The sequence below is a fragment of the Oryctolagus cuniculus genome, chromosome 2, assembly GCF_051225735.1.
Source record: "Oryctolagus cuniculus isolate XC-2025 breed Fujian yellow rabbit chromosome 2, ASM5122573v1, whole genome shotgun sequence".
Classification (NCBI taxonomy): domain Eukaryota; kingdom Metazoa; phylum Chordata; class Mammalia; order Lagomorpha; family Leporidae; genus Oryctolagus; species Oryctolagus cuniculus.
Genome location: NC_142868.1, coordinates 34,366,699 through 34,384,430, shown reverse-complemented (window position 1 = coordinate 34,384,430; position 17,732 = coordinate 34,366,699). Strand labels below are relative to the sequence as shown.

The 17,732-nt window shown below is 50.1% G+C and overlaps 1 protein-coding gene and 1 long non-coding RNA gene across 14 annotated transcripts in view; one reads left to right on the top strand and one right to left on the bottom strand.

Annotated features, from left to right (window-relative positions):
- The window catches only part of RBM47 (RNA binding motif protein 47), a 171,106-nt gene extending 157,526 nt beyond the window's left edge, over positions 1-13,580 (top strand). For 11 of the 13 annotated variants that reach the window (XM_089327098.1, XM_089327099.1, XM_070068133.2 and 8 more), the window contains 4 exons: positions 2,198-3,357; positions 4,108-4,314; positions 6,243-6,442; positions 10,860-13,580. In XM_089327098.1, the coding sequence (XP_089183224.1) occupies positions 2,229-3,357; positions 4,108-4,314; positions 6,243-6,442; positions 10,860-11,099 (1,776 nt within the window). In that variant the 5' untranslated portion in view covers positions 2,198-2,228 and the 3' untranslated portion in view covers positions 11,100-13,580. The remainder of the gene's footprint in view (positions 1-2,197; positions 3,358-4,107; positions 4,315-6,242; positions 6,443-10,859) is intronic. The other 2 variants (XM_089327103.1, XM_051830883.3) reach the window with 1 other exon arrangement.
- Positions 12,312-17,122, bottom strand: LOC103352495 (uncharacterized). Its single transcript, XR_016229866.1, has 3 exons — positions 16,830-17,122; positions 16,265-16,394; positions 12,312-12,384 (listed from the first exon to the last, which is right to left on the bottom strand). It is a non-coding gene; the product is annotated as an uncharacterized LOC103352495 (long non-coding RNA).
- Positions 17,123-17,732: the final 610 nt, after the last annotated feature.

Genomic DNA, 17,732 nt, shown 5'->3' with positions numbered 1-17,732 from the left:
CAAATAGTAGTTCCAAAGTACAATTAGGAAAGCAGCAGTCCCGCTTCCCAGAAGAGCAGTAAATTCTATTCCTTTGAACTTCAGTTAATGTTTTATGTAGGACACAGTTAAATCTTGAATTGTCCCATATACTCTTAATATATGCGCTGGCATTTCCTTCCCAGGTCACAGATTATAAATACATGTGTGCTTTTACAAACAGTCCCTTTAAGATCTACAGCCTTATCTTCATTTTCATATGTGATAGTGAGATTCTCTTTCAACATGGAACTACCGTATCCTTTTCATATGCATACTAGAAAAAAACTTTATGACACTGGGATGTTGTCAAACCAGCCTTCAAGCACTCAAAGAACAGACTAAAAGAGTAGAAGCCACATCCAACAAATGTTTGTAAAGAACTGAGAACGCGTCTCAAAAAATTACTCAGAAACTGAGTTGGTTTGAAAGTTTACCTGGGAGTCTGGATGCAAGTTAATCACTGACATTTCTTCAGCATTTACCATGTTCTAGGCACAGTTCAAAGTGCTTTGCAGGTGCTTGTGTCAACTCACTTTTTTTTTAAAAAAAGATTTATTTGAAAAGGTTACGGGGTGGGGGTGGGGGAGTTCTTCCATCCAATGGTTCACTCCCCAGATGGCCACAACGGCCGGAGCTGTGCCAGTCCAAAGCCAGGAGCCAGGAGCTTCTTCCTGTATCTCCCACATGGGTGCAGGGGCCTAAGGACTTGGGCCATAGCAGAGAGCTGGACAGGAAGTGGAGCAGCCAGGTCTTGAACCAGCACCCATATGGGATGCTGGCACTTCATGCCAGGGCGTTAATCCACTGCGCCACAGCGCCGGCCCCACTCACTCACTCTTTTAAACTGAGGTTGAGATTGTCATTAGCATTCCCATTCCACAGGTAGAGAAACTGAGGCGCAGAACAGCTCCGCATCTTCATTCAGCTCACACAAGTAGGAGGTGCTGGAGCCGGGCTGCACACAATACTGTTGCACACAATTCCTGGCGCTACATCTTTAAAACTGAATGATGTTCCTGGTCCTAATTAGTGATGCAACCTTAGGCAGCCTGAATGTGCTGTGGTGAGAAGGAGGTTAAGGACGCAGAGGAAGGCGTGTGGAGGTTGCTTCCTGAGTCCCCCAGCTTGAAGTGAATCTGGTGCTTTGTGGGCTGATTCCCCATCCATGAATGGTTCCTACTAACAGTTTTCCTGAATGACATTAGAAAAATCGAATATACTAGCTCTTTTTTTTTTTTTTTTTAAGATTTATTTATTTGAAAGGCAGAGTTACAGAGAGGCAGAGGTAGAAAGAAAGAGAGGTCTTTCATCCACTGGTTCACTCCCCAGATGGCCTCAATGGTCAGAGCTGTGTGATGCGAAGCCGGGAGCCAAGAAATTCTTTCAAGTCTCCCATGTGGGTGCAGGGGCCCAAGGACTTGGGCCATATTCCAGTACTTTTCTAGGCCATAGCAGAGAGCTGGATCAAAAGAAGGGCATCCATACCGGATGCCAGCACTGCAGACAGTGGCTTTACCTGCCATGCCACAGCGCCGGCCCCCAGTGTGCTAACTTTGACTATACTTTCTAGACCTGGCAATGTATGTGGACATTCTGTGTCGTCCAGTGCATAGTTCTGAACCTAATACAGCATTTCCTCCAAGTTTTAACAGTTAAAAGCCTTCCTTGTAAATGCTCTGCTCTATTTCCATTCCCACAATGAAAAGACCACCTTAAAAAAAATGGCTGTGTTCCCCAAAATGATGCAATGAGGCTTGAAAGATGCTCTTACTAAAGGTGACCAATTTGAGTCGGGAGTGCAGGAATGAAGCTACAGACGCAGCCGTTGCTGCAGGGATGTGAGGTTTCCCCAGCAATGACTGCAGGTTCTCGCAATGTCAAAGCCGGTGGGTGCTGCGTAAAGCGGAAGTACCTGCTCAGTCCACTTTTTTTTTTTCCCCTCAAGTCACTTCTGGTTTTTCCTGCAAAACAACTTGGCTATTTTAGGCTGTTTTGGGGCTGCTGCACTTGCAGAACGGCCTCCATCTTATTCTCACTTAGCTTTGCCATGGTGCCGTCCTGAACGTGCCAAAAAGTCTTTGTGATCCTGCAAAAAAAAAAAAAAAAAAAAAAAAAAAAAAAAGGCGAAGGCACAGGTTCCGACCCCACTCACTCGTGCCCCCTTCTGCCTCCCCAGGTTCCTACCAGCCGTGGATGCCTTTGCCATTATGACCGCAGAGGATTCCACCGCAGCCATGAGCAGTGACCCCGGTGCTGCCGTGGCCTCGGCCAAGGTGCCCGAGGGCGTGGCAGGCGCGCCCAATGAGGCAGCGCTGCTGGCGCTGCTGGAGCGCACGGGCTACAGCATGGCGCAGGAGAACGGGCAGCGCAAGTACGGCGGCCCCCCGCCCGGCTGGGACGGGCCGCACCCGCAGCGCGGCTGCGAGGTCTTCGTGGGCAAGATCCCGCGCGACGTGTACGAGGACGAGCTGGTGCCCGTGTTCGAGGCGGTGGGCCGCATCTACGAGCTGCGCCTCATGATGGACTTCGACGGCAAGAACCGCGGCTACGCCTTCGTCATGTACTGCCACAAGCACGAGGCCAAGCGCGCCGTGCGTGAACTCAACAACTACGAGATCCGCCCGGGCCGCCTGCTCGGCGTGTGCTGCAGCGTGGACAACTGCCGCCTCTTCATCGGCGGCATCCCCAAGATGAAGAAGCGCGAGGAGATCCTGGAGGAGATCGCCAAGGTCACCGAGGGCGTGCTCGACGTCATCGTCTACGCCAGCGCGGCCGACAAGATGAAGAACCGCGGCTTCGCCTTTGTCGAGTACGAGAGCCACCGCGCGGCCGCCATGGCGCGCCGCAAGCTCATGCCCGGCCGCATCCAGCTGTGGGGCCACCAGATCGCCGTGGACTGGGCCGAGCCCGAGATCGACGTGGACGAGGACGTGATGGAGACCGTGAAGATCCTCTACGTGCGCAACCTCATGATCGAGACCACCGAGGACACCATCAAGAAGAGCTTCGGCCAGTTCAACCCGGGCTGCGTGGAGCGCGTCAAGAAGATCCGCGACTACGCCTTCGTGCACTTCGCCAGCCGCGAGGACGCCGTGCGCGCCATGAACAGCCTCAACGGCACCGAGCTCGAAGGCTCGTGCCTGGAGGTCACGCTGGCCAAGCCCGTGGACAAGGAGCAGTACTCGCGCTACCAGAAGGCGGCCAAGGGCGGCGCAGTGGCCGAGGCGGCTGCGCAGCCGCCCAGCTACGTGTACTCGTGCGACCCCTACACGCTGGCCTACTACGGCTACCCCTACAATGCGCTCATCGGGCCCAACAGGGACTACTTCGTGAAAGGTTAGTCGGGCCTCTTCCCTTCCCCTTGGGGTGGGGCGGGCCCCCGCCGGAACCCCAACCCCTGCGCTTGGCTTTCCAATCCGGGCTCTGCTATTTGCTAATACTCACGCAGTACCCCTCTGTAGCCTGGAAAGAAATGCAGCATTCGGGACCGAGCGGTAAAATCCAGGTGGGAATAGTGGGGGTAGAATGCAAGCCGCTACATTCTGCTTTTCCAGGGATCACCCTAAAGAGGGCAGGGACTCCTGGTATTTAAATGAAAAATCTACTTGTGGAATTTTTTAGGATGTCGGCAGGGACCAATTCCCCCCCCCCCCCGCCCCCCAGCAATCATTTATTAAGATTTACTGGAACCAGGCATCACCTGGCAAAGGTCTGTGTGGGCCCTGCTGTCAGGTTAGCTGGGTCTGAGACTTGAGTCCTTGACCTCCCCAGGCCTGTTGTTTGAGGCGTACGCTAAGGACAGTGGGCTGGCAGATCCCTTTCCAGACCTGCCTCGTTCTTACTCTGGGAGGGTTTTTCTGAAGGTCCCTAGGAGCTCACCTTGCAGGGTGGTCCCGGACTAAGCAGGCTTAAGTCGGGGTGCAGATTCCTGCCCAAGGAGCCTGCTAGGAGCGTCTTGACCCAGCCCACTAAAGAGCAACTTGCACTCGGGGCTCACGACTGCACGCCTTGAGCCCCGTGTGCACGTCGTCTGCTCCTGTGCTGTCGCCACTGGCTGCTCATCATGTTTTGTGTTGTTACTATAAGCAGGCAGCATAAGAGGCCGAGGGCGAGGCGCAGCCGGCAACAGGACCCCAGGGCCCAGGGGTTCCTACCTCGGGGGATACTCTGCTGGCCGTGGGATATATAGCCGCTACCACGAAGGGAAAGGAAAGCAGCAAGAAAAAGGATATGAACTTGTGCCCAATTTGGAAATCTCTGCCGTCAATCCGGTTGCCATTAAACCGGGTACAGGTCAGTATACCCGGGGAGGACACCTCCTCCTGCCAAACCCCCACCCTGTCTTTGAAGGGAGCGCTCGTCCTGTCAGTACCGCGATGGCTCTTCTCACGGGCGACCAGGGACCAGGCAAGAGGGAGGTTGCTGTCGGTGCCTTCTCATCTGGAACGAAAGGGGGTGGTTTCGCTCTGAGCGTGTAGGAAGGTTTTTCGGAAGGCAGTCACTGGTTGGTAGTTTTGCCCTCGAGCTGTGGCCAAGTGCACAGAGTTCGGGGTGGGAGCAGGGGAGAGAATATGAAGTTCTCTGTATCTTCTGTCAACTAAGACCTGGCTTCTCCTTACTTAAGCCAATTTCTGCCCCAGCTGTCAGAAGCCAAGGGGCCATGGCCAGCTTTGAGAGTTGTTGGGAAGGATAGAAAAATCCCCCTTGAAGAGCAAGTAGCATCCTGGCCCCTTGCCGAGGTCTGAGCCAGCAGGAACACCCGGTGACCAGGCAGGGGGACCCCCTTACAGCTGCTCACTGCCTTCTCTCATGGGCTCGGTAGGTGGGGGTTAGGGACACTCAGTTCATTCAAGCCGAGGACCTTGAAGTTTGCTTTCACCCCCAGGCTCCCAAACCAGTTGCCCATGTTGTGAGTGCCCTTGGGTCTCCCAATGTAATTGTAACAAGAAGCTTTAATTCTGTTGTGTGAGTGCAGCTCAAACTCGTTGCCAGCACAAACAAGCATCCCAACTGGGAGAATTCAGTCTGTGGGCAATTGAAATGGTCCTCTGCCCACCCCCAAACATGATTTACTTGAAAGGCACAGTGACAGGGAGAGCGAGCTTCCTCCTTCCGGTTCACTCCCCAAATGCCTGCGATGCTGGGGCTAGGCCAGCCTGAAGCCAGGAGCCAGGACCCCCAAGGACTTGGACCATCATCCACTGCTTTCCCCCAGCACATCAGCAGGGAGCTGGGATTCAAACCAGCACTCTGGCAGGGGATGCCTGCGTCACAAACACTGGCTTAACCCCCTGTGCCACAGTGCCCACCCCTGGTTAAAATTTTAAATGTTTTATTGAATGGCTGTGCCATTGATTATCTTGTAGTTCTTTGTCTCTTTGGTCATGTCAACCTCTGTTGGAATATAGTCCTGGTAGGAGAAACAACATACGTGAAAAGATTCTTTATGCATTCATCTCATTCTTGCATATCCTTTCAACACACACAACATGTACGTACACAAATCCCCCGACTGAGGGCTGGGGTCTTTTCCTTTTATTCTCTCCTGATTGTATACTGACATTCAGTAAGTGCTGTTTGAATCTCTGGTTGAAATCAGTCCTGAATTTCACTTACAGAAATTCTTTGAATTGGCCGTTTCTACCAAAAAAATGCCCAGTCCATCCATTGTATGATTTACTATTGAGTGTATGTTAGAAAATAGAGAATTTTCCATTCTTCCTAAGTTCATTTTTCCCCTTGCGTCAGTGGTGTTACAATCTGAAGTTCAGGGTGGGGAGGCTGTGCACAGGTCTCAGTTCTGGGACTGAAGCCCTCAGGAGCACCTGTCAGAGTGGATAGGGCAGTGGTGAGCCATGGACGAGCAGAGGCCCTGTCCCATGAGGTGGGCCTCTAGCCGCAGATCTTCCGTCCTATGCTGAGCCGCTTTCCTCAGGGTCAGGAAGCCCTTTCTCGCTTGCCAAGAGTAAGAGGCAAAATGAGACTTTCTGTAGAAGTAGTCAAATCCTGGTACAAAAGGCAAACTGTAACTTTGCGTGCAGGTCCTGTAACTGCGCGCTCCATTCCCAGGTGGTTCCTTTGGAAGCACAAGCAGAGGGAATTCCCCCTTGGCTTGTTCCCGAAGGCCCGCGACTGCCACCCAGGGCTTGTAAAAATCTTGCAGGGCAGGCGACACAGCCTCCTCGCTAACTGACCTGTTTTCCCTCTTGCTCCTTTTGCAGTGGCCATCCCTGCCATTGGGGCCCAGTATTCCATGTTTCAGGCAGCTCCGGCCCCTAAAATGATTGAAGATGGCAAAATCCACACCATGGAGCACATGATCAGCCCCATTGCTGTGCAACCAGACCCGGCCAGTGCTGCCGCCGCTGCCGCCGCCGCCGCTGCCGTCATTCCTGCCGTGTCAACGCCGCCACCTTTCCAGGTAGAGTTCTTGCTGCAGGCAGTCGGCGCCGTGTGTGTGCGCGTGCGTGTGTGTGTGTGTGTGTATGTATGTGTGTGTGTGTGGCCTTTCTGGAGTGCACTCCTCAGTACTCAGCACTCAAAGTTTACCGTGTGCTTAACTCTGTTAGTATTGGATTGGGTGACATGAATGATTTTTTAGTATGAATCCTAAGGGAAAAGAAAAATTATAAGAATTGTACTGCTTCAAGGTCAGTGTTGTGGCCCGCTGGTTAAGCCACCCCTGCTTGCGAGGCCCACATCCCGTACCAGAGTGTTGGTTTGAGTCCCGGCCGCTCCACTTCTGATACTTAACGTGCCCAGGAAGGTAGCACAACATGGCCCAGGTGCTTGGGCCCCTGCCACTCTAGGTGGGAGTGTTCCCAGCTCCTGGCTGAAGCCAGGAGTTGTGACTGTTCAGAGAGTGGCCCAGCAGATAGAAGATTTCTTTCTCTTTTGAGTTTCAAGTCAGTAAGTCCTTTTTTTAAAAAAAAAAAAAAAAAGGTACTGCCCCAATATTACCGTTTTATGCATACGATTCCCCACCCCCACAATGTCCGATTACGTAGACTTTTGTTTCAATGGCACTGGAACAGTTACAGCTCGTGTTGGTGAGGAACTGACAGCAAGTCCAGGGAGGGGGTTCACCTTTCCCCTGCCAGACTGCAGCTCGGTGAGGATTACTGCAAGACGTTCACCCCACACATACAGGAGTCTGCGCCCTTTGTGTCTGGGGAGGGAGACGCTCTCCAGAGGTAGAGATGAAGCTTTTTCTTTTTTTTTTGGACAGGCAGAGTGGACAGTGAGAGAGAGAGACAGAGAGAAAGGTCTTCCTTTTCCGTTGGTTCACCCCCCCAATGGCCGCTGCAGCCGGTGCACCATGCTGGTGCCAGGTGCTTCCTCCTGGTCTCCCATGCAGGTGCAGGGCCCAAGCACTTGGGCCATCCTCCACTGCACTCCTGGACCACAGCAGAGAGCTGGACTGGGAGAGGAGTGACCAGGACAGAATCCGGCGCCCCGACCGGGACTAGAACCCGGGGTGCCGGTGCCGCAGGCGGAGGATGAGCCTAGTGAGCCGCGGCGCCGGCCGAGATGAAGTTTTACGGAAGCTGCCCCCGGTGCTCTCCTCCAGCGCTATCCCTCCTATTTCCAAACTCTTCTTCCTACCCCCCTTGCTCAGGAAGTCCTTATGTACGGTTCCTCCTGGAGAATCTTCCCAGCCCGGCCTCCCGCACTCCCGTTCCTGCCTTATCCCTTGGCATGTGGCTGTCACTGTGTTCTATCTCCGCAGCTGAACTGAGACTGGTCCAGCCCCAGAGGTGTGTCTTAGGTGTCTTTCCTCAGTGCATAGCGCATAGGGAGCGTACCACAGCCCCTTACCACCAGTCACAAGGCACACATTTGGAAAACTAAGATTCTTAGACTTAACGCTCTGAAAATTCCCATTTGGTCAAACTGGCCTGGGCTTCTAGAGGTGGTATTTTTTACCAGTTCCTCAGTGATTGAGAAACAGAGCCAGGCTGATGAACCACACTGAGGTGCTGTTTATGTGGCTACTCTGCACGCCACTCTTGGCTGCATTGTTTCAGAAAAAAAACCAGTTGAATTTGCCATAGACTACCATCTACTGGTTCACCCCTCAAATGCTCCCAACAGCCAGGGCTAGGCAAGGCCAAAGTCATGTGTCTGGAACTTGATCCACATCCTGCATGTCAGTGGCAGGAACCCAAGTTCTCTACCTCCTTGGGTGCACAAGAGCAGGAAGCTGGATCAGAAGTGGAGTAGCTGGGACTCAAACCAGGCACTTGGATATGGGATGCAGGAGACTAAAAGCAGCAGTTTAACCACTGAGCCCAATACCTGCGCCTTGAATATTCTCTAACACAGGATTTCCTAAAGTTAAAGAAATAGGCTCTAAGTGATTCAGACTATACAATGAGAAGTACATGTGGTTAATATTGGGAACTGTCTGTCTCTCTCTATATATGAGACACACACAGACAAACACACACACAAATAACTTAGTAGAATGGGTAATAACTTGGCATACATCTTTATTGACATTTAGTGATTGCACATCTCTATAGGGTGCACTGACAGTACAGTGTGTACTAACTGGACCGAGGTCACTGGCATTCCATCACTTCACACATTCAGAGTATTGCCAATCCTGGCGCCCAGCTCTAGGAAGCTACAGACCATCAGAAGTGATTCCTGTCCACCTGTAGCAGGTTATAATTTCCTGTTCCTCTCTACTGAGAAACTCATGAGCATTTTCTCTTTGATGTGTTGTCTGAGTTCTGCTCAGGTTCAACTTCTGGGCCCTTGATTCCAGCCTTTTCCTGCCCCACATTGGTCTGCACTGGATGTGGTCATTAGAGACCTTATTCGTAGTTGTTGTGGCTTATGAATTAGCTCAAAATGGAGCTGTTCTCAGTTGACTCCCACATAGATTTTTTTTCCTCCTCTGCAGAATGCCTGGAGCTACTTTGCGACCTGGGAATGGCTTCTTAGGGGTGTGGGGCCCTGGCTGCTCTTGGTCTCGCTCACATCTGGCACTCTGGGTGCTCGTCTGAGTTCTTTCACCGGGGTTCTGTCTGCTAAGCCCTCCACCTCCGAATTTCTCTGCCAAATTATAGCAGGGGAGGAAGGAGCATTTTAAGTACCACTGACTGACAAAAGAACCCTTTCCTACGGGGGAGCCACACCGGCAACTGCTGTCCCCCCATGGCTGTAGGCAGTCATCCTCCCCTGCCTGGGAGCTGCCCAGGAGTGTTCCTATGTAGCCATTTTATACCCAGACCGTCACGTCACCTTTCTTGAAGTGTTCTCTGTCTTCGCAGCTCGTGGTAATCGCAGAGCAGGGAGGGCCTTTCTACTCCCCTATCCCTGACACCCCCATGCGGTGCTTGCCGATGACCATGTACCTGACTGCAACTCGGGGTTCCTAGTGAGTGGGTCTTGCCATAGAGCTGAGTCACTGCCTAGGGCCAGGCACAAGGTAGAGGCTCAGAAAGGATGCAGTGTTGCCTGATTGGTTCTTGGTTTTCCCTCAAGGGTTGTTACACATCGCCTGCACACAGCTGTGGGCAGTCATTCACTCACCCCTGCGATCCTGGGCGCTTGTTCCTGGCACTGTTTTGAGGACACAGTGGTAAAGGTGTTTTTCTCTATTCGGTGTTTATGACCGCTAAGGTCATGTGTCCAGGTTAAGTCAACTCTCTGGTACACCTGAAACTCCTGGCACACTGCTGCCTTGTGCTTGAGCCAGTTCACGTTTACATGTGAGTCGGCATCAGAGGGAGCTGGTGAACCCAGTAGAGGAGCCCGTGGGACAGTGTCACTCAAGGTCCTCCCCACGACTTCCTTCTTTGGTGCACTCGATTCCTTGGCTCCTGCGCTGAACCATTCTTCCCAGCTGCTCTCCCTGTTGCAGAGGGTCATGGGATACTCCTGGGATCGGACTGTGGGAAGTGAGATAATGTAGGGCTAAAGGCATGAGCTGCAGAGGCATCTGCTCCATTGCTTAAAAGCCCCGTCACTTAACACACCCGTACCCCTCCACACAGTCAAGCACCGGCTTAGTCGTTGTGATTGATGACTGAGTGATGTGGCTCATTTCCTGTATCCTGAATTGTTTGAAGATGCAGGAAGTTTAGCCCAAGCCTAGCCTTTGCTACAGGGCATCCTGGGGGACGTAATGGGCTCCAGCTAGTTTGTTAATCGAGTGTTAGAGAACTTCTTTGTCCATCTAGCTGCCTGTACTCTGGGAAACACCGAGTGCAGGCTGCCCCCAGCTACTCCTGTTTGTTCTGAAAGCATGGCACAGCACACTGTCAAGTGGACAGCAGCGAGGGGCGGGGACTTTCAGAGCCCGCGGTGGCGCTCTGTCAGCTCTCCTTCGGACCCAGCTCAGCTGCTGTCACTCCTGCCTCAGCTCCCCCAGTCAGTTGGTACCGGAGCGTCGTGGGCAGGGTGGGAGATGGTGGGAACCATGCATCACATTGACGGGGCGGTGGTGGGGATGGATCTGTCCCCCTGGAGATGGGTGTGCTGCCTTCCCTTTGCCCTGGTCCAGAGATGTAGAGTGAGCTCCCATCTACCAGTTCACTTTCCACACAGCCCGGGAGCAGGAAAGGCAACACACGTCTCCCACGTGGGGTGGCAGGGATCCAGGTACTCGAGCCACCTGCCCTGCTTCTTCCCAGGGTGGAGGCACAGGAGCAGGGCGCTAGAGCAGAGCTAGACCTTGATCCTAGGCACTGTGGTGGGATCTGGGACACGGGCTCCCTGCACCTGCTCTTTTCGTTTTTGTACCCTCAACCCTAGAAGAAGCTTCTTGAATGAGTGCTAGGTACAGCCATGTCTCAAGGAGGATTCTTCTTGTCTCCGCTCCCCAGGGTCGCCCAATAACTCCAGTCTACACCGTGGCTCCTAACGTCCAGAGAATTCCCGCGGCTGGGATCTACGGGGCCAGTTATGTTCCATTTGCTGCTCCAGCCACGGCCACCATTGCCACACTACAGAAGAACGCGGCAGCTGCGGCCGCCGTGTACGGGGGCTACGCGGGCTACATACCTCAGGCCTTCCCCGCTGCTGCTATCCAGGTCCCCATTCACGACATCTACCAGACGTACTGAGACTGGGGACGGGCGCGAAGACCGAGCACGAAGCCACCGCCCAAGGAACACTTGACTATTTATGAAGAAAGCCCGTGTTGGATTAGCACACATGTGAAACCTGAAAGTGAAGAATGTTATCAAATCGCATCTGGAAATATTTTATAGACATGAAGTTTTCATGAGTTTTTAAAGACTGTTCAATTCCGCAGGCCTGTGTTCATACATTTCTAAGAGACTCGCAAATGGTTTGTGCCTTAATACCATCTTTGAAAAATTTATATGCTGTACTACATTTGTATAGAGGTTTTTGTTTGTTGTTTTTTAAGGATATATTTTCAGTATGAAGGTTATTTTCTTAACTTCTGCACTCCAGAGATGTCTATTTTGTAGTACCTTCCATTAATATATCAACTATATATTAAAAAAAAGCACACCCAAGCAGCTAGGAAACTATTTTGAAAAATATCTTCAATATTTAAAGATGCAAACAGTAGTGCTTTAAAATCCTACAGAAAACATTATTTTAAAGGTTATACTGGAAAGTGCAATTTTAAAATGAGTCAAACCTCTGTTGTATTTCTGCTGGCATTAAGGGTTGATGGTGTGCCCACGTGTGTTCCACGATGGTTCTACTTTTGAAAAGAAATTAAACACTCAGTCTCTCCTTAAGCCAACTGTTAAAAGACTTGTCACATTTCCGAGTCCCACACTGGAGAGCTCTCGCCTGCCACCGTTACCTTGGGCTCATTTGCCACGTGCCTTGACTTCTACATGTGACCTCCACCTTCCCCCCTCCTCCCTCAACCTCCATGTTTGGCAAGTCTCAGATAACCGAATAACCCGAGAGAAAACAACTGGTGGCCTTTATACTTCTTCCTGGGTTTTTGTTGGGGTTTTTTTGTGTTCTTGTATTTTTTATTTTTTTTTTTTATTTTTGGGTTAGGCCGGTACTATCTTCTATGTGTGCTATTTTCAATAAGAGTACACGTAAGCACAAGGTTTTATAAGGCATCTTTGCATAGCTATTTAATTGTCAAGTATAAAACCTTAATTCCCTTTCTAGTGCTTTTATTTTATTCATTTTTTGAAGTATAAGTTTTTAGAGACAAGGAATGTATGTTATTGTAGACAAGACTTCCCCCCGCCCCCCACCAAGCACCCGTCAGCAGGAAGTTTTCCGTCTTGGTAGTTGCCTTATCATGTTCCATGCAAAATGTGTGTAGTTCTCAAGGGTGTTGGAAATATTATGTTTCTTGAGCAGGGATTTTCCTCCATTGCTGTGCACATCCAGGAGGAGGAAGACCTATAGGAGTTAAAAAGATAGTCTGTCATTATCTTCTAATGCTGGGTTTTAGTCCTTTTATAAGTTGCAGAAGTTCATGGTTTGTAGTTTAATGCAAAATGAAACCATTTACTTCAACGCTATTAAAAGGTCTATTATATTAGGAAGTACATGTATCGCAGTGTCTTGTGCCTCTTTAAAGGCTTCTGTTTAGCAGAGTGAATGTAAAATACAGTAAAATGTTGAGATTGTCATCTGCTTTATGAAATACATCAACTTGGGATTTTTTTCCCAAAGGCCCTATCAAGGAAGTGAGGTGTGCAATAAGGTAGTGAATACACAGTTGTGTTTTTATGTCATGTTAGAGATCATGAAATCTTTCACTGGATTTTTTTGTTTATGGCTGAATTCTTATTTGTGGATTAAAATAGGATCATGCCCTTAGCAAATATTTAGGTGTTTTTTTTTTATTAAGAGATTTCTAAATGCCTTTCCCCCTCTCATCTTGGCATGAGATGAGTTTTTATATATAAGGAATATTTATTTAACTATTCTATAAAACTATTGAGTGCCTACTAAGGCCTTTAAACATTCCTAACATTCTTAAATGACATAAAGTGATTGTGCAATGTTGTTGTTGACGTACCCAGCAAGCTGCATCCAAACTTGAATCTCCTGACAGGAGGAATCCAATACAAGGCAGTTTGGAACAGAGCCTCGCCCTTGACTGTGTGAAAGACATGGTCCCCTTCCAGGGAAGGACTGTCCCGGAGGGTCCTGGGAGGGAACCCGGCCCCAGTGTTCTTACTGTATTTTACATGTGCCTGTAAATTATTTGCAAAAAAAAGAAAAAGGCAAAAAAGTGGTATCTTAACATGGCCATTGCCAAACTACCTTCAACCCAACGGTGACGTGGCCAGTTGAGTATCAGTGAGCCTGTGTGTGTCTCGTCTGTTCCTGTTGTTTCACAACCATTTCATGCACACTACTGAGGTAAGTTTATAACTTGAAATGTGAACTTTTTTGGTTTTTTTTTTTTTAGGGTTAAGAACAAACTATATAAATGTTAAAAAAAATTTTAGAGTTCTGTTTTCAAACATTCTAGTAGTTTAGCTGTTGTCTTTAGCTGCTTTGTATCTGATGAGCTTTTTAGATCTTGTTCCATTTACAGTACATTCTTGGGATGTATGTAGTAAATAAAGCTTTCTCTAAAGCAATTTCAAGAGTTATGTTAAACTGTGTTTTCTTTATACTGTTTGCTTTCTTTCTCTTTTACAAAGTCTGGAAGACCTTGACAGAATAGGCGAGATTTATGCATACAGTATTTCCAGGTGGAGAGACTGGCAGGTTGTTGCTGTCTGGTTTGGGATAATCACTGAAGATGGGCTGAACTGTGAATTATTACCCTCAGACTTCAGCTCAGCAGTGAACAAGCAAGTCCTACTCCGCACGTGGGTTGGAAGAGGACAGGCAAAGCCTGTCACTGTGAACCAAAGAGCTTTAGACTCAGAACTCTAAGTGGAGGCAGGTGACCTTGAACTGCTCGGTCTGTGATGTGCTGCAGTGACCTTGAGACTGGTCACTGCTGCTGAAACCAGGGCTGCCTCACTCCTCCTCTTCACAGTGCACAGCCTGGAGATCTTCACTCACCCAGTGTCTATCAGCAAAGCCAGTCAAATGATCGGAGGGAGAGTGATGGGATGTCAGGAGAGGTACGTTTAAGAATCACTCCCGGGGCCGGCATTGTGGCGGAGCAGGTAAAGCTGCCGCCTGCAGTGCCAGCATCCCATATAGGTCCTGGCTGCTCCACTTCCAATCCAGCTCTCTGCTATGGCCTGGGAAAGCAGCCGAAGATGGTCCAAGTCCTCAGGCCCCTGCACCTACATGGGAGACCCAGGAAGAAGCTCCTGGCTCCTGACTTTGGATCGGCCCAGCTCCGGCCGTTGTGGCCATTTGGGGAGTGAACCAGCAGATGGAAGACCTCTCTCCCTCCCTCTCTCTGCCTCTCAAATTAATAAGTAAATATTTAAAACAAAATCATACCCCTTGGCTTTGCTGATGATTAAGAGCTTTACCTTCTTAACCTTGAACCTGGGTTGTGACCTCTCAATCCACATTTCTTGTAATTCTAACTTCCTATTTCCCCTTAAATAGATTTTAAAACAGGCCTTTTCAGAGGCAGCACAAGCTGAGGAACTAACCAAGAAGACACAGCGACAGGCAGGGTTTAAAAGGGCAGCAAGATCTACTGATTCCCTCTCGTTCTAGAAGGAAAGCACAGATGCCCTTAGTCATACAAAACATGTGACTGTGCCTCTCCTCGGTGCAGAGCCTATGTCCAAGTGGGAGAACATGGACAGAATGAGATGTCAATGGCATGACCTCATCAGCCTTCCATTCACTAGGCTCCTTGGCCCCTGTCATCTCAGGCACACCTCCCAACAAGCCAGCCAAGTGGCAGGCCTGACCGGAGACTCCCCAAGGTCACACGATGGTAACAGGCAGGACTCCCAACTGCACTCAGATTCCACGTCCCGGCTTCCGTTGGCACACTGACCCTGGAGAAGTCTGCAGAAAAGAAAAGCCTTTCTACAAGTCTAATTGCTTTTCTGTTGGCTTTCAGTGGTTTGGTTTGGTTGGTTGGCTGGGTTTTGTTTTTTGGGAGTTTTTTTGTATGCAACTTGGAGGATGGAAATGAGGTAGAGTGGCCGAAAATACCTGCTCAAGACCTAAGAGCAGGAATAAGGCTGGTGTAAGTGTGTGCACTGGTGGATTTAAGGAATTCCATCTACAAGGCTGCCTGCCCCAGAGAGCTCCACCAAGCAGGCTGAAGCACCCACCCAGGACCTCAGCAACATCCCGCTGCTTCACTAGAACCCGGGCCCCACTTTTTAATTCAGAAACGCCTGCCCTGACAACGTACATAAGTGCTTACTTAGATTGTTAAGAAAACAATCAGAAGACATCTCATTCATTAGCTCACCTGATTTTCATGGTCATGTTGAGAATTCAGGATTGCTGACTCGTTTTTGCTAATTTAACAACGGGTGCTTGAAGCAGCAAGGTGTCCTTTCTAAGGTCACGTGACTGGTGGCAAAGCTCGGGTCTCCCCCCTTGTATTCCAACTTCATACGCGGCTGCCTCAGTGGAGCACAATGCTTGTCCCTGGAGCCACAGATTTGGGGAACCACATCTCTTCCAGGTATATTAGCGTGAGGGGCTGGAGAACAGAGGGCTACGGGGTCCCTAGAAAGAGAAGGCTGTATCTGGTCCATCAGATTAGAACTTGGGTCGAAGCAAACACACCTTGTGGGTGTTTCTCCACTCTTTCTGTATTTAAACCTAATCTGACCTTGGAGAGTTAGAAACAGACTGTCAAGGAAGAGACAGAACAGGCTAAGGCGAGTGCATCTGTCATCTCAGTAACTGTTCTGAGAGAGAGCTGACGGTGTATCTGGGGCAGAGGATCACGGTGTCAAAGTCACTTCTTCAACACAGCCATGCCAAAATGTCATTTTTCATGATTCACAACAGCAAAAACTGATAGAAATGAATGTGGAGGTATGTGTTCACACTGCAGTTCCGAAGTGCCCTGAGGACTTTGTGACAAAGATAACGTCGTGGTTATAGAAAAAAGACCACAAGCCTGGTGCGGCCCTCTTCCAGGTTACTTCCCTTCCCCTCCCCTTCTGAACTGTGGTGTAAATGCATTCCTCTCTACTAATTCAATCCTTTCCACCCTGAGCCCTTTATTCATTTATGCAGCAAACATTTGTTGAGTACCAACCCTGTGCCAGCACAGTAGGAGGCACTGGACAGGCAGCAGCCAACAAAATCGACCCAGTCTGCCTTCCAGAAACTCCCAGGCTTAAGACAGTGTTTTATGGAAGGGGGCACCTACCTCCGTCCCAGCAGAGAGAGTCAAGAAAGATGTTGGGGAGTGGCATCTGTGCGAAGATCTAAGAGATCTAGGAGATGAGGACGACTCTGGGCAGACGAGCAGTGAGAAAAGGGGCAGGACGTGCCCAGGGCTGCAGGAAAGAGAACACAGTAAAGTCACATCTCCTAAAGTAACTCCATGCGGCTAAGAAGCAGAAGAGGCCTGAAACAGCCTCTGTTCTGTTCAGCGTTAAACATGGCTGTGGCCCTGTGTTAACTGTGAAAGGGAGAGATTCAGTCCCTATCACAAGGAAGTTGGGAGCCCATAATCAAGCGGGAAAGCCCCTAAATCCCTCATTCCACCTCAGGACTGAGTTTCCTCCAGGAAGTGGTGGAGTCCTGTGCTTCCCTACACTGCTGAGGTGGAGGGGTTTTTCACAGGCGGCTGTGACCAAAAGCTCCCCGAGCTGACCAGTCACTCCCCGCTGCCATCCCAGTCCAGGGCAGCTCTGCCACCTGCGATCTTGCCCAGGAGAGTCTACTGAAGGAGTCGGGGCACCTACTGGTGCCCACCCCCCCCCCCTTACACAGGTGCAGTTTCAGCCTCTGGAACCTTCCATCCGCTCCTGGGTCATTCAGCAGCCACCTGTGCATGCTAGGTGTCCCCATTGTCCCTAGTAAGCCCCCTGGGTTGAGGCAGGAATGCAGGCTGCTCAGCCAAGGGGATGGAGCCTGCAGCCCTCCAGATGGCTGTGAGGCTAAAGGGCGGGCCCAAGTCTTCTCTGTAGGATTATATTTCCATGCAACTCCTTTTCCACCATCAAGAGAAACATCAACTCCTGTATTTGCAAGAGATAGGACCCCTTCCTGGGCTAATTTTTAGCCACCCTTATTTCTTGGCTTGCTCTACTTTGTTTGTCAAAAAGCTTTCATTAATGATTAACCAGCCACGAGGTTTAAATAGGCCTTAGTCATTCTGGGGCAGGTAAGACGCGTCACTGACATCCAGCCGTTGCGGACATGACCTTGCTGGGTCAAGACATTCTGAGCTTATGCTATTGTGATCACACGGGGACAGGCCAGCTGGAGTTTGCGGGGACCTCCCTGCTCGTTTTTCAGGACTTTCGTTCCAAACACTGGTGGCACCGTGGAATGGTGGCGCTGCCAGTAATCTTATCCTTGCCTTCACCCCCAGTGAAAGACAGGAATCTGACACTTTATCAATCTGTTTAAAAGGATTATGCTTTTAAACTCGCCTTCCAGACAAGCCCCTAATCTCTCCTTGCCAAATAAGATGCTCCCCTAAGCAGAGAAATTCTATACGACAACTGAGTCCAAATGCACTCTAACAGTTACAGAAAGCAGCTTTCCGAGCACAAGAGACAACAGCAGAAATCATCCATTCAGCACAGCTTCCCAGTCCTTAAGGACAACTGCCCAAACTGCTGGGTGCTCGGTCAAGGCTGCGGTCAGTGAGCACTTCTACTTCT